General features: G+C 39.2%; 1 protein-coding gene across 2 annotated transcripts in view; it reads right to left on the bottom strand.

Annotated features, from left to right (window-relative positions):
• MTHFD1L (methylenetetrahydrofolate dehydrogenase (NADP+ dependent) 1 like) overlaps positions 1 to 21,281 on the bottom strand; it is a 149,392-nt gene that overhangs the window by 67,249 nt on the left and 60,862 nt on the right. For both annotated transcript variants that reach the window (XM_084284268.1, XM_084284269.1), the window contains exon 20: positions 18,882 to 18,993. In XM_084284268.1, coding sequence (XP_084140394.1) covers positions 18,882 to 18,993 — 112 coding nt within the window. The remainder of the gene's footprint in view (positions 1 to 18,881; positions 18,994 to 21,281) is intronic.

The following is a 21,281-nucleotide window of genomic DNA, read 5'->3' as shown; positions in this document are numbered from 1 at the left end:
AGGGCGGTGGGCATGGCAGGGAGCAGAAACCTCTTGAGATAGTAACTTGACAAGCGTCATCATTAACGTTCCCCAACATCGCTGTAATAAGTATGTTATCTTTTTTTTTAATATTCCTGAGAAAAAAAACATATCAAATATGGAAGCAACTACAAGAAAAAAAAAGGGGGGGGGGTGTTACACAAACACAATGATTCACAGGAACAAAGCTAAAGTCAGGACATGTCATATTAAAAGCAGAGCCAGTGATCACGTCTACTTTCCAGTAACCCCCATTCTTCTCCTCCAGCCTCTTACGTGGCTCAGGGTTATTAATGAGAACTCTGTCAGGAATACATAAGCACGATCAATCTTTAATATAAACAACAGATAAACTACCAAGTACTTGAGAGGGTGGGAAAATAATTTTTCTCTTACAAAGGTTGCTAGCATATATACATAGCAGTCTCCTAACGTTTCCAAACAAAGTTTCCAGGGACTTAATCCTTTTCATGCCAAGCTTTTCCAAGGGTCAATTTTCCTTCGACTTTGGATCCCCCTTTCGCTACCTTTCAGCGAGCAAAAAGCAGAGATTTGAGCCCTCCAACAAGTGCAGGAACTGCACACATAGCACTTCAGGTCTCTGGGGAGGTGCTAGACTCCCTTCACCAGCCTAAAAAGCCAGGGCAAACACCCAGACACTTATCTGTTTAGCTATGAATATTCATCTATTCCCTGCAATGCTTTCCTTTGATATGGAGGGCAAAATGCAGGCTTGCCTAAACTCAATGCATGTGAACAGCCCAAACCCTATATCAACAGCAGAAAAGTGAACAAAATACATGTGTTCAGTGACCACTACAACACAGAGAACAGGTTTACTCAGATTGGAGAGGAATATCGGTGCTTTCTCAGATGTGAGGAAGGAAACAGGATGCAGTACAAAAGCTGCCTGGATGAAAGTCGCTAAGTCCATTTTATTTCCTCTGAGGAATAGAGAGAAGATGGAGTAATATGCCAAGCTATTATATTTTAAAATCTTTGTGCTGAAACACTTAATACAATTACTTTCAGATTGTTTCCTGCTTCCAAATTAAAGTGCCAAAGAAAAACAAATACAGGCCATGAATGGGAAGTTTCAAGCTAGTCGACATTCAGAGATTATGAGATAAAACAGCTAATCACTTTAAATGAAAGAACAGGAATGCAAAGTAATACATGTTGTTCTATTTCGGTTATCGTTTCTCGTATATGATTTGTCAACAGAAGGTAATTACAGCTTATGAGCGAACCGATGAAGATTTCAGGAACAAACGTCTACCTAAGCATGGATGTGGTCAGCTGCACCTCAGCTGAAGGCAGGGAAGTTTATGATGCAACTACTACTCCATGATTAAACAGTCTCTTTTTATTTTTTAACTGACTTTAAGAACAACACTCTCTTCCATGCATTTCTCTTAGTTTTAGACTAGGAAAGGCACTCTGAACTAAGAGCGTGGTTATCTCAGCAACAGCAGTGGCTGAATTGTCCATTTGTAGACCCCCTCATGTCCCCGGCAATACACTCCAGCTTCCCAACATCAGCACCCCACTACTCTGACCCCTGTGGTCCCCCTGAATCTCTGCTCCCTGCAATCAGGCGAGAGGCTTGTAATAGACAGTAGGATGCCAGCATGATGTTAACTGCTTGCTTTGATTTCTTGGCCACAAGCACAGTGGTTGTGATGAAAGTAAAGAGGTAAATGACTTACCTTCAGCAAGCTTACGTATTTGCCCTTCACTGCTAGCCTCAGAGTGCAATCTGAAGGCAACATATCCAAGGTGGCTCAGGGCTGTTATGGCCCCAGGTTTAGCCTTCTGCTCCAAATCTCCTCCTTGCACTTCTAAGACTGGAAATGATCTAGACAGGTACTAAAAGATTATTTTCTGAGCATAATTTTCAGGCCATACAGCTCTCCAGACTGTCTCATTACATGGTCATATAAAGTGCAAAACCTAATTACAGAATCACAGAACAGCTGAGGTAACGGCTGAGGTGGGAAGGGACCTCTGAAGATCATCTGGTCCAAGCCCCCTGCCGAGCAGGGTCACCCAGAACATGTTACACAGGATGGCATCCAGGTGGGGTTTGAATATCTCCAGAGCAGGAGACTCCACAGGCTCTCTCAGCAGCATGTGCCAATGCTCTGTCATCCTCACAGTAAAGAAATGCCCTCTCATATTCAATCAGAACTTCCTAATTCTACAAATATTCTGCGTGATTTTATGCTTCAAATGTATAGTCAAGTATCATACGAATGATAGAGTCATTAGAACGTAAATTACAAGTTAAAATTACATGTATCAGCAGTGCACTACCAGTACATTACTTTTCATAATGGCCCACAGGTCAAATCTAGCAATTAATGACACACATATCAGAAATTAATTCAATCAAAATACTCCAGTCAATTCAACTTCTCACAGAAGACCCACGTGAGGGTGACCAAAAACTAAGCTCATTCTCACACACCAGGGAAACTTAGGGGATCTTATTTCAAAGTAACAGTAGGCAAAACACAACACACAATTGCTACAGGGCTTTCTACAGGTCATTTACACAATATCTACTTGACTGAGTTTGACTACCAAAATAACCAATAACCTGTAACTTTCTTTCAGAGCACAAACCTGCAACATCCAAATTAGGTTGAAAACAAAAGGGGGAGAGGAGGAATGAAAGCTTATAAATGTGAAATTAATCAAGAGAGATGATAGGAAGCCTGTCAGGCTGTATGAAGTCAGAGCAAGGATTTCCCCTCTGAGCAATTGATACCACTTGCTGAAGTCTCTAATTCCTCTTTAGGGTTCAGGCAAATGAACAAATCACTCCAATGGTTTTGTTTCTTGTTTGTAATTACCATAGCCTTTTGATGGAATTATGCCTTGCCAAGCACATCTGGGAATATTTTATCACCTATGCATGACAACAGCTTACATAGTCAGTGTCATGGCTTAAGCCGCTAATCAGATTTCACAGTCATGCTTAATACAAAATGTAATTTTTTCTCCACCTAAAAATGCATCTATCATGCTATAACTGCATAAAGTAGTTCCACATTAGGCTCACATTTACATACTGCTTAAACCCCTTACAGAAAGTGTTTTTTTAAAAAGAAGATATTTCACTAACAATGTAATTTCATGTACACTGAGGCTAATTCCTACTGTAAGTAGCTTCTCCCTAGTCAGCACTTTCTATCAACAAATCAATGTCAAAACAAAACGCTTGCACCACAACAGGCCAAGTCAGATGCATGCACACGAGGTGAAGCTTTGGGACAAGAATTGTGAGCTTGGGTTCCTGAACAATGTAAAAGGAAATGGAAACTCTGAGCTGCGAGCTGCCATTTACTCCCCACATGTAAACATATCTGTTCTGGTGCAGCTGTCTGCTGGTAAACTCAGGAAAAGAAAAGTTCAAAGTCACAGAAGCACATGAACTGTGAACCTGGATCTCAAGGCAGGCTAGCTGTAGAGTACTGATATGTTCTTGTTTAAGTGAAAAATATCAAGGTGCACAACCGCCAAGATAAACTAGGATGATCAGTGAACAGGATATCATATTCATCCCTAGCTATACTAACAAAAATAAGCCAGATGTTTGTCCATACTGACTGGCAATTCATCTGATGTGAACTTCCAGTATTATGACTGATTTTGGAATGGAACAGATTTTTTTTTTTTCCCCCTCCTTTTTCCTCTTTTTTCTCCCCCTCCCCAGCAGGAGATGGAGTTTTCCTGTTCATTTTTCTTCTGATGCATTGTCAGATAGCATGCAACAACAGCTGGACACAAAGTCCAGCACAATAGAAAACTACATGCAAGTATATTAAGAATGAGCATTTTTCACACCATGAAGAAAATAGCTTCAATTGTCTCTGAGAGTTTATATGCTGTTGTCTCACTCTGTCTCAGTTTTGGGAGAGAAGGGAATAGGAAAAATATCTGCCATTAGTTTGGCAGAACACAGGATCACTGAAAGGAACAGGTACTTTTTATCCTGTGCTAAAGAAAGATGCCAGAGCAGCATGTGCTCTGCAGAGGTAAGGGCACTGAAGATGTCTCGAGTGATCGCCAATTCAGATCTTAGACTGAACCAGCAGATACGGAAGATTTGGCATCTTAGGTGAAAACCATCACTAGTGGGTTTTCTCCAGGAAGAAGACCTGAGCAAAAGACATTCTGTTCTCAGAAAACAAATAAAATGATACTGAAGTCACATTCGATATTAGATTACTATTCACTGGAGACTCTGTGTAGACATCACTGCAAAGGTACACAGACCCACCTGCAGAAGCACCTCCAGTGAGAGATGTTAGAAATGCCCAGCTCCTGCCTCCACACTTACTTCCAAGCTGCAATACTCAGTGCTCCAGCAACCAAGACCTCTGCTGATAAAAATTTATTTGGAGTAAAAAAATATGTAAATTTTCAACTTCTCCACATAAAGAAAATGCATCAGCTGAAGAAAATATTCATATTCAAGTACACTGCCATCCTACCTCACGACAGGAGCAATTTGATTCACATTGCCTTCCTCCGAAGGACAGACTTTTCACATGGCCATGAGTCTTGTGTCGCTCCCTCCTGAGAGCAAACGCTGCACAGGGGTGCTTGGCTCCAGGAGTATCCTTCAGCTAAGTGCCAATTCCCTTCGGACCCCCTAACAAGCTATTTCAAGCTTTTCCACAGAAACATTTTTTTTTTTTTTAAACCCGAAAAAATAAATGGATTTTCCCATTTAAATGCAAGAAAGCATTTAATGAGAAACTCAAGGTTATAGACTAACCTCTTCCAATTAGTCGCTTTAAAATTAAACAATTGCTGTTAACAGCCAGTATTTTCTGAGATTATCCTATACATTAAATAAGCAAATCTGCACAATGACTTCTACAGGTTATTCCCAGACAATAGACAGAAGACTAGCAAAAAGTTCACTTTATTTTCTACAGTCCAGATTGAAGACGATAATTTTTAAATCTTGATTCTCTTGCAGTTAAGAGTGTAAGACCTCTGAGTGATTTGCTTATATATGTATGCTGTGTATATTGGATTTTAAATTCAGGGAGCATAAAATCAAACTGAACAACCCAGGAGCTGGCAGGAATGGCACTGTGTGACAGAAAGCATGCTCTGTGCATCTTTCCAGCTCTGCTTGCCTCCTCCCTCTCTTGAAAATACACAGAAGTGCAATTGCAATGATTGCTGCCCACAAAACACCAATTTAGGGCATGGTTTGACACTATGGCTGAACCAAATGTGTGCCCTGCCTTGCTGAAAGGGGGCATTGCTGCTCTCTCTTAATTCTACCTCCCTTCTCCCCTGCTCCATCCCTCCCTCCCCACTGCCCAGACTTCCCACAGGCTTTTGGCATGCATCTAGTTGGAACTGTTGTAATTTGCTAACCAAACAAACAACAAACCAAACAAACAGAAAAACAGAATATTTTTTTTCCACTGGGTTAGACTTAAATCAGCTCTTGTGAGACCAGACAAGTGTCTGTGTCAAACAAGCAGCAGAAGCAGAGGAAAGAAGGAAGAAAAAGCCCCATTTCAACAGTACCAAGATGTTAATTCATTACTAGTCACCTTGTCAAACCATACTCTAACATCTTGAATTTAAAATTTGATGTCTTCTCACAGCTCACTAGTAATGAGCTCATTATTTAGATTTATTACTAGAAATACTGATATAAAAAAAAAAAAGTGAAGATGTCTTATAATCTACAAACAATTCTAATAGAAATATAGAGAGCTGCACGTGGCTTCATGGGCTATGTGTTTCTCTGCATCCCTCTGCTAAGTCTGGTGGCTTTTATACCCGCTTGTTCTTACCTCCTGGGTCCCATAGTCAGGTAAGGACCCATTACTCACAGGCTAAGCGTTGGGTCCTGCACAAGGGCTATGTAACGCACAGCTGAATACATTAGCCAAATTTAAATAGTTCTTTTCTAACCTCCTTCATTTATAATGGTCTTGAAAGTTACATTACCCAGAAAAAAATATCAAACAAAAGGACTGATTTTTAAATTGCAGCCTTTTACCATTCGTAGCACGTTTCATTTGAGGTAACAGGCTATCCTTTTGCTCATAAGACAGATGACCACGTTTTTAAAATGGAGTACAATTAATGGCACAGGAATAAGGCAATTACATTATCTCATACTTAAGAGATCATCACAGCCTTTGGCAAAGACTTATTAGCCTTCTGGTAATTACAAAATTAAAACCTCACCACTTTTTTTTATTTGGCATTGCATGGAAGGAATGATTAACAGCAGCACTGATTGATCTTCATTTAAGGACGTTCTTTTACAATTCCCAAACTATAAGGAGTGTATTAACTTACAGCATCCACAGTATTATCCAGAGTGCTTATAGTAAATTTCATCGCACCTAGACCACGTTCCTCTGTGTGTATCCCACCACCAGACGTTCATTTACTCTCCCTTTTAAAGGATTCAGTCGGCTGAAACTCCAGCCCCAACCACATCTTTCATCAAAGTGAGGCTGCTCTCTGTTGAGCTCTCAGATTTTGGCTCAGCCCACTCCCCCAGGAAGAGCTACGGAAAAGGCACTTGGAACAGGCATCGAGAAGTCACGTTATAAGCATCTGGAAAACGCTGACTTCAAGAAGTAGAGAGCCTCAAGATCTCTCCTGGAAATGTTCTACCCGTTTCAAAGGGCTGTGAATTAACACCTGTCCTAGCACTAACGTTGCACCAATTCATAAAACAGGAGAGAGGGGAAGAAAAGGAGCTTATTCTCCAGATAGCACAGCGCCTCAGCATGTGCCTTGGAAGATGATGTGATTTCTAAACAGCAACAGAAACACGATCAGGTGATGCGTGACAATAAAGACAGCCAACACTGAATACATCACATTTTGCAGCCACACAAGGCACCCTCAGAGACCAAACCCATTTAGCTAACCACTGCCACGTGAGGTGCCGGTGCTCCTGTGTCTCCTAGCAGTGGCGAGGCCAGGAAATCCCCTCGCCAGTCAGTCATGTGCACTCTTCCTTATCCTGATCCTAAAACAAAAGTGCCTGCACAGGGATGGCGCAGAGCAGTGTCGGTCGAGGCCACGGCAGCCACACAACAAAGAGCGCGGCCGAAGCAGAATGATCAATGCTGCTGTCACGTGGCACAACCACCCGAGGCATGCCAGGCAGGGAGTCATCCATCATTTTGGTGTAAACCTACCCCATAATGCATGCAACTATTTGCCTCAGGCTAACTCCTCCAGTCCCCCAGACTCCTCACGAAGGCACACATCGTGAGAGGTACTCCCTGCTCTGCCCTCCTAACACCCCAGCAGTGCCTGCTTCTTATGATAATGATTTTTCCCATGATTTAGGTGCTGTCTTTTCAGCATAGGCATATACTGAATCCTCCTTCTAGGAGCAGAAGGTTCTGGTTTTATTTTATTCCACTTAATCTCTGCTAGAAGACAATTTCTTCCCTTCATGACTGGCCTGGAAGGTGATACCACCAGCACTGTTGTTGACAAAACTACTGAGCCGTGGCTTAGAAATTCATGGAAAAGGGCATCTCCTGTTATGTATCTGCAGGAAGAACAGCATACCACTGCACTAGCAGTTTGTCTTGGTGGAAAAAAATTGCCCAGTGCAACATGGGCTATAAATAACTGCACAAGACCTTAGGTGGAGAGGTCTTTGTTGGTAGAAATTCTATCAAGAGTGCAATACATTTTTCAAACACATACACAATTTAAGATACCAACACAGAATGACTTTCTGTAGAGAGAGAAAGCACAAGATACAGTTAGTACTGTTAAGGAGATAGGAAAAAATGCCTGGAGGTGAGAAGATGTGACATAAGCCAAAAAAGAGCAGGTGAGGGGAAAGAGCCAGTGATGTAAGGCCACTGTGCTGCAAAAAACATTATGAAATAGCCATATGCATGTGAAACGCAGCAGGAACAATTCTGGAAACTGCAGAAACTTTTCAGCTGTAAGCCCTCCTATACCTCTTGCAGGTAGGCATTACTTTGGTTTTAATCACCAAGGTTTTTAAAACAAATTGTGCGAGAGCAGCATTTGAATCTCTCCTCAAAGCGTAAGACTGATGGCCTGTGTTGAACATTAATATGCATTTACTGTTTTTCCTAAAATTTTTGGATGAGGAAAAAGGGCTCAGCTGGTTAAAATCACTGTGGAAAATAACTGTGTCTATTGAACCGTGTGTGCATATACATGCAATCTATCTTACAGAAAGAATCACAGACTGAGGAGAGTGACAGTCCTGAGGTCACACACCAGCAAATCCCACATGGAGAAGGACTTTCCTATATGGATTTCCTAACTAAGAATAAAAAGCACAGAATAAAAATCAAACCAAACCGTAATTCTATGAGTTTACAAGCCAAACCCTTTCAATAGCTCATGGCTAAGTCATTTGTTTAATGCTTAATGTGAATTTCTCCACTTAACCACAATTCATGTAATCAAGGCAACAGAATTCCCATTGCAATCTACCCATTACCATTTTTGAAATATTTGTACATTATTAGTGGATCCTCCTCCAGCGAAGATTATAATTTATTAATATACATATTTTTTCAGTTCCTCTTCATAATTGCCCATCATCTTGTCATCCCAGCTGCTCTTTTGTGCTCGGCCCTCCCCCGCATTTTTGTGCTTTTTCACCGCTTGTGCAAGCAAAGGGCCCCACACCGTATGCTGAATTCCTAATTGACTGCAGGAAAAGCTGAACCTGCAACCCATGATTTATGAAGCTGTTATTCAGCCTCTTGGGAGCTCTGTTTGAGATGCAGGAGATAGACGCAGCATCCTCATGCATGTAAAGCATCTGCTCTGTCCCTGACACGTCATTCCCACTCAGATCTTGCATCTCAAGCATGGGACTTATTACTGCAGGAAGCAAAGTTGAAGAGTTTGAGTTTGTCAGCTTCAATAAAGCTGTCAGCACAGAAAATCAAGTATAAAGGGACCAACAAAAAGGACCCAGCATATAAAGGCAGATAGGCCACCCAAAGCTTAAAAATAGTTGTGACCCACATTTTCTCTTCCAGCATTTGAATCTAATCTATTTTCTCAATCAAATCAAATTAGTTACACAGTACTTATATAAAACTGCAAAACTAAAATATCCATAACGACAGGGTCAGAGCAGCAGACTGACCCTGATATACCATCTAGGGTATTAATCTTCTCTTTTAATGTATTATTTTATAAAATCAGAGAACAGACATTGAACACTTTCAGATACTGTCAACATCTGACCTTCAAAAGCACTTTGGCTCTTTGCCAAAGCAACACTCTTCCCATTAAGAAATCACACTAGCCATATATAACCTAGTATTATTTGCAATCCAATTAAAATATTTGGAAATGGTTAGAAAAATGTGTATCCCTCATCGTGTATTCTCAACATTTTGAATGCTCTTCCTTCTAGGTCATAAGATCAGATATGTATCAAAACCTAACTTCTGTTTTCAAAAAGAAATAACTGTATTCAATTAAAATTATTTAGAAATTTCCAGCATAGAATAGCACATATGGTTTGCTGTTTGCAGATTAACAAGAAAAAAAAAAAAAAAAAAAAAACAACAAACAACAACAAAACACAAGAATTTGAAGTCAGCACACTTTCTGAGAAATCATACTTTTTCTCTTTTATGTTAGACTATTTCATAAAATTTATGAGGCAAACAAAACATCTGCAAATAAAAATCTTAGGTGTCCTCTGATGCGCATTTTTCTTCTGAGACCACCTGAAAAGATACCCAAACCTTTTCACCAAACCATGATGTTATTTCATTTGGGCTGGTAGAGAGGGTAGCGCAGGACTAGAAAAACATTTCTAATTTCTACTCCAAAAATCAATGTAACTTTCAACAATTCTTCCTGAAATATTTATTAACTGGACACTCAGTGTGCATGTGTGTATGGAGTACCGCTGTAAAAGAGAAAAACAATTTTGTTAAACATGTAGTAGATTAAATTAAAACTCTGCCAACCATAATTGCCGTAATCAAAAATGGAAATACACATTTATGTCCTTATCAAGTTTCACATTTGTATTGACTTTTCTGAAGCCTTAAAGGCTAAGTCAACATTTCACAAAATACACACACACATTCCCTCTTCCATGTTTGTACATTGTTAACAATTTAATTATAAAAGGTTTATAGAAAACAAATCACTCCTGTCTGCAGATTCACAACTCAGAAAATAAATTAAAAAAAAAAAAAAAAAGAGGGCTATTCTGACATGATGGAAATGTCTGAGCAAACCTAATTCTTATGCATGTAGGCCATAAAAAGAACATTAGATTTCAGTATCAAAAAGCCATTAAAACTAACAAACAAAAAAAATCTATTAAACAGCTTAAATTTTCAAATGATATTTAAAATAAACCATCCACTAAAATTAAAATTCAGCCTTTGAAATGGGACTTGAATTCTGTATGCATACTATGCCCTGCTGACCCTTGCTAAAGAGTGCAAGTCAATATGAAATACTCATAAATGGAGAAAGAATGATGGATTTTCTGCCAAATAACCCTAAGCAAAAGTAATGCTGTTAGCTACGGAGCCTTTGCCAAGCAATGAATTAAGAAAACCTCCTAGCATGTATGATGTTTTACTATTTGCATTTTTTTTTAACCTCCGATTCGTTTCTTTTTATAAATAAAAGCAATATAACCAGTAGGTAGCAGAAGAACAAAGAACTGCTTATTTGCTTCTTATGAGTTGAGAGCTTTCAACTGAGGTATGACTGCCAGTGTGGGGAGGGAAGGGAAGGGAAAACACAACGGGACAGAAGTTCCAATGTCATCTGTTTCTCCTGAGTAGATTGGTATCCTATTTACTAGGAACTGGGCTTTCCTCTGCTCTGAAAGAATGACAGATCCTTCCCAGCTATTTTTACACCTTTGGAGAACTGTCCTGGGACCAAGAATAATGGACAGGTCTCACCAGTTGTACAATCTTTATTTTTAATTTATGAATGTAATTGACAGAGGAAACAGCTGTATTAAGTTCTAACGCTGCAGAAGTCACCACACACAGCATTAAAATACTATTTCAGCTTGTCAGTGTAGTCCTGGTAGCTGCCACTGCCCTGCAAAAGCCCCGTTACCTGAAAGTTCCTATTACTGCAGTGTTTGGCATCTCCCTGTAAGTCATGAAGAGACATTTCTTGCCCCCCAGAAGTTTACAAACTACAGTCAGAAGATTGGGATTAACTGTGCAGGCATGGAGGCTGAGATTATTTGTCTAAATTCACAAAGCTAGTCCAGCATGGAGCTATATCACGAAACCTTAGCCTTGCTTTAACAGTTGAGCAAAAAACCACCCCACATTTGTTCATACAGCAAAATGAATGTAGTGGCAACTGCATTTAGTTTCATGTGAAAGTAAGCACTGAAGAAGATGGAGATGAAATAACACAACATAAAAAGAAACTGGCTGGAATCTTAAAAATGAAAGCTCTCCAGAGGATCACAGCATGAAGCCACTTTCTAGTGGTAGCAATAAGAAATTAAAAAATAAATCCTTGAAGTCCAACATTTAAATGTAATATATTGCATGTTGCACTGGTGCCAAAAGAAGCTTAGCAAAAGTATTTGGGCTTTATTTTTCCTTTTTTGGAAAAAAACCTACTACTAAGAAAATAGACTGAAGTATTTTATGGCATTAAAAAAATCTACTGAAGATTACTCCTTTAGTGCATTAAACACATACTGTTTTTATAAGGTGGCTTGTAAACTTATTCTATAATGTCTGCTCTAAGTGCACGTAAAATGGATACCCTTTGAAACACAACTTTGTATGTACTGAGCAGACAGTTAGAACAGCTAGCATTGTTAGTTTATTCTAACAAGAATACCAGTACAATTACCAGTTATTTAGCTCAGAAGAATTTACTGCTTCTACCTAAGTTTATACATGTGACCATTACACCATTAAAAAAGTGGACCAGTTAAAGCACCAGGAAGTGAATCTTTCCTATGGAAGGCGCCAAGGGTTTGTGATAACCTTCCTCTTGTCATATTATACCAGGAAAGACAGAGTTTGGCATGACTTTAATGCAGTTTTTAATGCAGTGTCCTCTCGAACGCAGTGTGGAATGGGATGTGCTTATTGGGACTACAAAAGAAAGTAATTGCCCAACATACAGGCCAATCCTGAAAAAAAGAAGGAGACTGGGTTAGGATTCCAAAAACATATTCAGGCTTTACTTTTCTTCTGATTTAGAGCAATTCTTCTCTCAGCTGAAACACCTTCAAGAGATTAAAGAGATGGATGGGACAGTCTGCTGAGTTGTTTATTGTAATAATTTCTGACATGCCGACAAACACGACACAAGGAAGCTCATTTCTCTTCCTCTTTCATCCCTTAAATCTTCAAAATACCACTTGGATAGCCTATATTCACTGACCAAAAAACCCAACAGTTCATCCTTTCTATTTACCTTCACAGAGCATCAAGAAAAAAATCTGACTGATGGAGAAAAGGACCTTGGAGGTTTACATGGTAAGTATTTTGCTGCTTTACACTAGTATGGGGAGGGATAAGCAGCAGAGAGGTGATGTCAGAAGCCTTGACAATGTTAGATGTGTTAAGTGTCAGAAACCATGACCTCTTCCTAAGCTGAGCAAGAGACTCATCACAAGAAGCAGCCAGCTGCATTCTGTGTTGAAGTTAGCAATGTTTCCCTTTCCTTTTTTTTTTTTTTTTTTTTTGTCTTGTTTGCTTGTTTATTGGTTTGGTATCTCATTTTCCTTCTTAGCAAAACTGCCTATATACATGTCCACAAAAGTAAGCAAAGATTGCAAAAAAACCTTTTCCCTCACATGCCTGAGCAAGTTAGAATGGGTTCTGTAATCTAGACCCCAACATTTCTGGGTGCAATTTAAACCATCTGTCTCTAAACAAACCTTCGTCCTTAGTGAGGCAAACATCAGCAACCAGAATAAATTCCACCTCATTGCTGCTGCTTTGTACTCTTCCTCTGCTCACAGGAGATGTGCCTGATGCATACCTACAAAAACCCATAGTTTTTGTCTCCCTGCAAATTATACTAAGTTATTTTGCCTTGAAAGCTATCACAAAAAAAAAAAAAAAAAAAAAAATAAAAGAAAAAGAAATTAAAAAAGAAAATTGCTGAGTGCACAGGATGAAAACACCACTGTGATACAAGCACAGTTTCCTGCACTTTGCCAGCTGCCTGTCAGTAGGCACTTGTCACTTCTTGCCTTCTGAGTAGCTGGCATGTCTTTCTAGGACAAGACTAATTCTTGTTCTGCACACATGAAGTGCTTGTGACTCTGAACCAGCAGTGGTTAGTTTGGTTGAGCCCCTACACTATTTCCATTCGTATGTCCTTGAGAAATGGCAGGGGGATGCACAGCCTTATGTCTTTAAGAACATCCAAACATCTGTTTTCTGAAATGTTTCTTTCCCATACTGCAAAATTTTATATGGAAAAAAACATTATCTAGAAAACTTGCCTCCTGAAATATGTTGGGGTTAAAAACATGAGTCTTAGATACACACAATATGCTGGGGGGTCCATGTGCAGGACTTCTGCTGTCACAGGAAGAAATATACCAATTCTTTGTTTGCATAACATATTCATCCTAACCTAGACACCCAGAGGCATAGTAATGTTCTTGTTTGCAAAAACTGCCATGACACTTAAGAAACAATCAAGGTCTTTTTCAAAATGATGATGGGACACTATGGAGGCAAGAAAAATGAGGCACAGGGGGCATTTCAGAAGAGTACTTTCAACAAATTAAAATACACTGCCTTTGATCAGGAAGTAAGAGTGCAAACAATGGGAGAAATCTGTGTAAAACCAGAACTTTACAGAAGTGGAAAATTTATCCTGAAGGCTGCCAGTAAAAACTTCAGTTGCAATTTACACCACGCTGGGCCTTCAGCATTGACTAACTTCTGTAGATCAGCTACAAGTTTGACATTACTTCCACACCTGAAGATAGCAATGAAGAACAAAGCGGGAATGAAGGAGGAAATACTGGAAAATAAAACTAAAGAAATAAGAAGTGACTGCCTAAACACAGATAAAGACAGATTTCCCCACTCAGTCATAACACAGGACTCTGCCTAAACCCTGAGCAGCCTTCCCAGCCATCCTGCTGAAGTGACAGCAATGAGGTTGAACCAAAAACAAGCAACCTAGAATCAGTCTACCAGGCCAGCTTAGACCAGCTTTCAAAAAAAAAGGGGAATGAAATGTCAGGAAGCCTGCAGGCTGCTGCCAGAGAGGCTGAAGAGACGTGTGATGGACTGCAAAGCTTAGTCCTCAGCCAGAGCCCCGCACTCACAGGAGCGATGGGAGAGGGAAAGGAGAAGCTGAGCTACGGAGCTCTGGCTATCTCCAGCTTAACGAGGGTCTGCGATTCCCCTGGATACCTGACACCGAAGCAGGGAATGCCTTCCATTAGAGAGCTCACAACAGGGCTCAGCGGTTGTGCTTTGTTTAGATTTTTTTCAATCAGACTCACACATTGCTCTCTGGCAATATTGAGAAGGCACAGCACGTTGCAACTCCAGCTGCAGAGTGAGCACAGAAGCAGGCAATGCAGACAAGACAGAGAAAATCAGATTTTAAAATAAACTTAAAAAGAACATTTTGGGAGGAATTTTTTTTTTCTTGGCCGTGGAACATGGTCACACAAACAGCGGGACCTACACAACCAAGACCGGTGTCACGCTGCTGGCCGTCCCAACTCACCCTCCCCTGCAGCAGCTCTGGTGTTTTTGTGACTCTGGGCTGAACTGCTTCTGTGTTAAGTCAGCAGAAAACAAAGCCAACAAAAAGGGCAATAGGTTTCTGCTGGGATGTCATGCAAAAATGGTCGAGCACAGGATGAGAAAGGAGACAGGCATAGCTGCTCTGGCCACACTGGCTCAGTCTGATCAGCTATTTGTGGATGCTAATCCACATCAGCTTTACTGGCACTTTATAGCTCAAAATGAGGCTTTACTTTTGTAGATAATTATTTCAGCAAAAATACCATCTTATGTGGTATTATCTCATCTCTCTGCTGCACATACAACTATTTGTCCTGTCACTGTCTGTGAGGGGAAGGAAAGGGATTTTTTTTTTCTTTGCCGTTGTTGCAGTTGTTTTCAACCAAGAACAATTCTCCAGTTTAGTTTATCACATGGCTCCATAAACAGGTGTGCTGGCAAAAGTGAGGCATTGCACGGGACTGGAAACAAGCAGCTGGAGGAAGAAGGCTGCTTAGACCAGGAGAGAAAATGAAATAAATATGTGAAACTGGTGCATGTTCAGGACATAGAATTCTCTTTAGTATGGTCTGTACACTTAGCAAGAGAGTTCTGCTCTAAACTAATTATGGCTTAAGTAAAAAATAATATATATAGGTAATTATTTTAAAATCTCATATCACATGAGTGAATTAACATCCTTAGAATAAGATTTTTATTCTACTATACAGGAAATGGTTGCAGACCCTGTCACACATTTCTCATGTTCCTACTTTGGATGCCTCTGCACAAGGCTGAGAACCATGCTCGTAGTTCATGGTCCCTAAAATACCTCTCCTAGCCATGCAGTCTTGCAACGTACCTTACACTATTTCCAGCGCTTTTTGAACTCTTTCATAAGATTAGACAGCTAACCTACATGGCAAAACGTGAACTGAATTTGCCCAGACAATAGCAATAAGTGTCACATCCAATCTGAGAAAAGGACTGGAACTGCAAAAGAATGGGCCGGGGCAAAAAAGAAATACAGAACAGGTTTTTTTTGTTTGTTTGTTTTTTTGTTTGTTTGTTTTGTTTTGTTTTTTTAATGCTTTTAGAAAGAGTGAGTAATTAACTAGTTCATCTAGTTACAGAACTGCAGCACAGCTGTCCTGAATTCCTACCATCTGTATGAAAGACTGGATTATCTTTCCTCCCTGAATTTCAATGGCAGCATGGGTTTCAGGCACACACTACACTGAGCTGAATGTGGGGAAGTTTCCAGCTAGCTGCTTTGCTGTGTAGCTTCACAGGGCAGCCAGCTCCTTGCTTGTATGGATGTGACCAAAATGTGGGTTGGTGCACACCTTCTATCTGTGATTCCAGAAGGCAGACTAATTTTGAGCCCAGTTTCATGGAGATTTGTGTTCTGTAGAAGTCTGGAACAAAAGCCCTTAAATGGCAGCTCATGAAGGTTTCCATCTATTGCAGCTATACCACTTTGTCTCCCAAGAGAAAAAACAGGGCCAAAGACAAACAAAACAAAAAGAAGTGTTAAACACAAACAGGTGAATAAGAGAAAAGAAAAGAAAAAAAGCATGAAATGCTTGCATATGCCCTCAGTGCCTGAGGGAAGCACTAAAAGCTGAGGAACCTAAACCCAAGGCAATAAGTTTCAGGCTCCAAAACCTCTACCAAGACTCAAGACCGCTGTTAACCTACTTCCATTCAGATGATACAAAATTGACTTCCCACTTGAATGGATTGCTTACTGCAGAGACAAAGTTACTGCTCCCAGCCTATGAAAAATGTTAGACATCCTAAATGCTTTTGCTTTTTACTTCGCAAAGCCACACATCAACTAACAAGACTTCATAAAATACTGATTCTATTATCATTAATAAATGTACTCAAAATGCAAAAATGTTCTTTGAATGGAAGTTTGATTCTTAGGGGGAAATAAGCAGTAACACAACACAACTGTAACACTGGAGAACACAACCCTTTTCCTTGAAATGGCCATGCATTTTGAAAAGAATACACAAGAACATGAAATGCCCAGACTGCCTTGGAAACCTCATGTTTCACCACCTTACATGCAATACTTCATTTTCTTACAAAGGCCAGCATTTTCCCTCTCCTATCTAACCAGAAGTAGTGAGAGCAGAATGCTGAACCAAACTTTTCCCAAGAATGCTATTGCTAACAAAGTATCATGTGCAAATGTCCAACAATCTTTGCAAATTATATTGAATCAGAAGTGCAGAGGTTAGCAAAATTGACTCTAGGAACTGATTTTGTTGATAATACTTTAATGGAAATCTAAAAGTACTTGCATGTACTTTGTTGTTCCATTAAAAAAGTTGAAGAGTATTTCTTTTACTCACATAAGGCTTAAGGAGATTAGAAACTTACTTCTATAAAGATGAACAAGCAGAAATGAGAAAATAGAACAACAAATATTCTTTAGAAAGAAGAAAGCCCACAAGACAATGGAACACAGATAAATGAAATTTCTACCCATTCAACCTTTTTGTTTTCACCTAGGTAACAACAAAGTGATATATTTCTCATTAAAAAAAAAAAAAAAAAGTTTTATTTCCCAACCTCACCCCCCCTTAAAGTCATTATGATCAACAGGTTTCAACCCTTTATTTTTTCCTGGTATAGTTGTTGCTTCTTTTTAAGATTCCGGTAAGAGATCTGTCTTCTTGTTCACTAGTGAACAAGTTTGCATAAGAAACCTTTCTAGTCCTTGTCTATTAATATATAGGCTAGGCTGATTTATATTATAACAACAGGTTCTATAATAATGCAAACATCTCCTATATCATTTCTAGGATCACCAATGAATTTGAATAGAAACAATATTTCCAAGTAATTTGGTTCTCTTTATGTAATTTATAGTAACATGTAGGTAAGATATAAGCATATCCATGTGCATTTCTCTGGTAGTTTCAGGGCACAAGCACATTTATGTTTCAGGTTACTGCATCTCTTCAAAAGCATTGTTCCATAGGTATTCAAAGTGCAATTTTATGGATTTACTTAAGCCAACCTGGCCTCTGCCTGCTCTCCCACTGTTCCTAGCTGGATATTCTTAGCATATTCTTTGCTCTAGCACTAGTACAGTTATAGTAAGCAAGTTCAAGAAAGCTCATCCAGCTGAAAGCTGATCATTCATTCTCATTTGATTATGATACTGCTCCAAGACAATTAATTTAAATTGGGGCTGCTTAGTTCCCCTTGCCTCTCTCTCCAGTCTCTTTCATATGTGCATTTCTTTGATAGTTAGTGAGGGTGTTCAGGACACAGGCAAGAGAATGGCTGCAGCAGTGGAAAGGCATTACTACTGTGAGGTAGCAACACCCCTTTCATTTTATCAATCCTCAAGTTTAAAAAATACTTTTTTTTTTTTTTTTAAATAAAATCTAGTTTGCTGTAAAGCACTTGAGCCACAAGTTTATTTTGCCTACTACCATAATAGCTGGTTCTACATGTCTACTGTTGCTCCTTCTGTAAGACTTGCTTGTGCTGAATTCTTAATATCAAAAGAGCCCATCCACCCACATGCTTTCATGGGAACATGAGGGCCTCACATTGAAGTTTTACAATACAGCTGAGCCAACCTAATGGCTCATTGTCACCAAAATAAGGTAGTCTTACTCCTCCTTTCACCACCATCTGTCTGCTGTTGCCTTTGCACGGGCTCAGGCACATATGATCCCTGATTTGTCTGAGCTTCCCGTACTGGCAGAAAATATGATGAAACAGGAAAATTGAATGGTTTTCATCAGTTATCAAGAGGGGTTAGGTGAATACTAACACAAGGAAACATGGGACACCTCTTTCAATATAAAGAAGTTATTTAATGGCTTTGGCATCCTTGTAGAACTAGAAGCACGGTGATGGGAACACTTGAGGCAAAGAGCAGGGTGAGAGAAGTAGTGTTTTGTGTTTTTTATGCATTCACTTTAAGACTATTTAAGATTACTACATTTTAAGATTATTATTCATTCTGGCAGTTAATTAAGTAGCATTCTTTACTTTTCATTGCTATTTTATCTTTTCTTTTGCACCACTGTTTGCCAACTTACCAACAAATCATAATATAATAAAATAACTACTCACCAACAAATCCTTTTTCCCCAACTAGTTTAAGGGCAATTTTATCTGCCAAAACAGAAGAATTTCCATGTGCAATGTTAGCAAAAGGTCCAGCGTGAACAAAAACTGGTGTTCCCTGAATAAAAAATATATATATTTCATTAATATCATGGATAGGTAAGAACACAAACTCAATTGACTTGCAAGCTAATCAAGATGATACACAAATCAAAAGCTCATAGAATAAAAAAGGAGAAACTTGGAAATGATTAAGTGAATAAAAGCTGGTTGTTTCCCTCTATCCCTCAAACACACCAGTGTTAAGATAAAAAGCTTTAGACAAAAAAGTCAATTTTTTACATGTAAGATGAGAACTGTATAACAGAAGTGAAATACTCATGTTACATCTTCCTGTTTTACTAACACTGAACAAATCTCACACAAAATATAAACAAACACCTGTTCTTACTGCTTCCTCTAGAAGTGATCATACATAAATAACTGTTTTGTTCAGAGTAAAGACAATTACATTTTTGCCACTGGTACATTAAATTTCAGGTTCATTCTAAGAAAACTTTTATTTATTTATTTAAATTGAGGTAGGAAAAGGAGAATATGCATACACATTGGCAGAGGATATTCTCCAGAGACCAAACAACTAAGCTAGATCCTAAAGACAATTCTGCCCTATACACATCAGAGAAGAAACAGTAGAACAGGAACAGAAAAAGTAAATAAACCAGAAATGAAGCCCTGTAACAAGACTGATGTAGATTATTACCATCACAAAACACTGATATCATAGCGTTTACTTAGGGTTTATCTTTATTCTTGGTTCCTATCTGTTACCAATAGCATACTACAACATGAATAGGGCTTTAGGCATTTACGCAAAAATTAAACTTGAACTAGGTACACCATCAAACACAAGGTATCAATCTAATAAGAAGTACTGTACAAAATAAAAGATTATTATTATCCCAAAGGGCTTGGAACTTACAAATAAAATGCAGACCACTTCTACCAACCTAAGCCTATCTTTCCTCAAGTTTTATTTCTACCTTAATCCAGTATTTTCCCTCACAGTATTCAAATAAATAAGACTGCTGTTTTCAGCTACTAGATTGAAATCCACAGGATTTACTCTCATTTGTGTTTTATCACTAAAAAAGTAAAATTACATTTTATGAGTCCTTAATTTCTTGTGGCAAGCAATTACAAGTCCACAGTTTACTACAGCCCAGAGCACACAACAGCAGATATGACACACGGAAGCTCCAGAATATCAGTACCGAAGAGGCCCTCTGACACTAACTTGAAATGAAAACACACTACTAAACCACTGCCATTGCAAGATACTCCCCTGGAGATCTGAAATCCACCAGAAGACAAGGGGGAGTTATGTGAAGGGTCTTTTGACAATGGCAACCCTGGAACAAAGATACAGTTTAGGTCCTTATGGGAGCAAACTCCAGCAGAACCTCAGGAGCCTCCAGCACAGCCTGGAATAGAGACAATAATGTCTTCCCTGGCCAACTTCAGGCTCTCTGTGTCAGTCCAGCTACCTCACAGAGTGCCCCTTATTTTTGTTACACTCTTAATAAGCTATATGAGGAAACAAATAGTGGCACAGGGATGCATTCTGCTGACTGTTTTCGGTACAGGAAACTTTATTATCCAAGCATTAGTAAAAGAAAATAAACCCTGAATGTCAATAAATATCTGAAGTTATCTGGCAGCTAGAAGGATGTTTATAATACTTATTACCATCTTTACTGTGCGTGGCACTTGAAATGTAACATAAGCAGATGAGCACGGAGCAGCCAGACTGCAACTACAAAGAGTTGTCCCATACAGCAGCAGCTGCTCTGTTACGCATGGTATAAATAAATGCTAAACATTATGGGATCAGTTCACAAGGGAACAAATCTATCATGACAAATATGGATAAACACTATGAAATCATTATGTATATTTCAAACAAAGTAATCTTAATTCTACAGCATTAGATACAAGTTCTGCTGAAGCCCACATTTATTGCAGGTAGAGTCAACAGTACTAAGCTAGCATTTTGCCATGTTTCTCATTTGAGATTTTCCTGTCACTCCTGTTTATAAAACACTAACTCCTTGAGGTGGCATTTCTGGTGACAGAGCAGCAGGGTTGTGATAGAAAGTCCCCCAAGAAATCTCTTAAAAAAAAAAAAATAATAAAATATATATGTATACACGCCAACACACATGGGAAAAAAAAAAAAAAAAAGCATTCACACGAGTTCCATAACATGCAGGACTAACATTCAGCCATTTTTGATTTATGAACTACTAGACCTCTTCTCCAGCGTGTATGGAAGTCCTTACAAAGCTAGTGCACATCTGCTGAGTAGGCCGTTCTTCTCCCTCTACCACGAGCTCTTTGAAGCAA

This window comes from Netta rufina, assembly GCF_964035555.1.
Source record: "Netta rufina genome assembly, chromosome: 3".
NCBI lineage: Eukaryota > Metazoa > Chordata > Aves > Anseriformes > Anatidae > Netta > Netta rufina.
The sequence above is the reverse complement of the archived record's forward strand: the minus strand, read 5'-3'. Positions and strand labels throughout refer to the sequence as shown.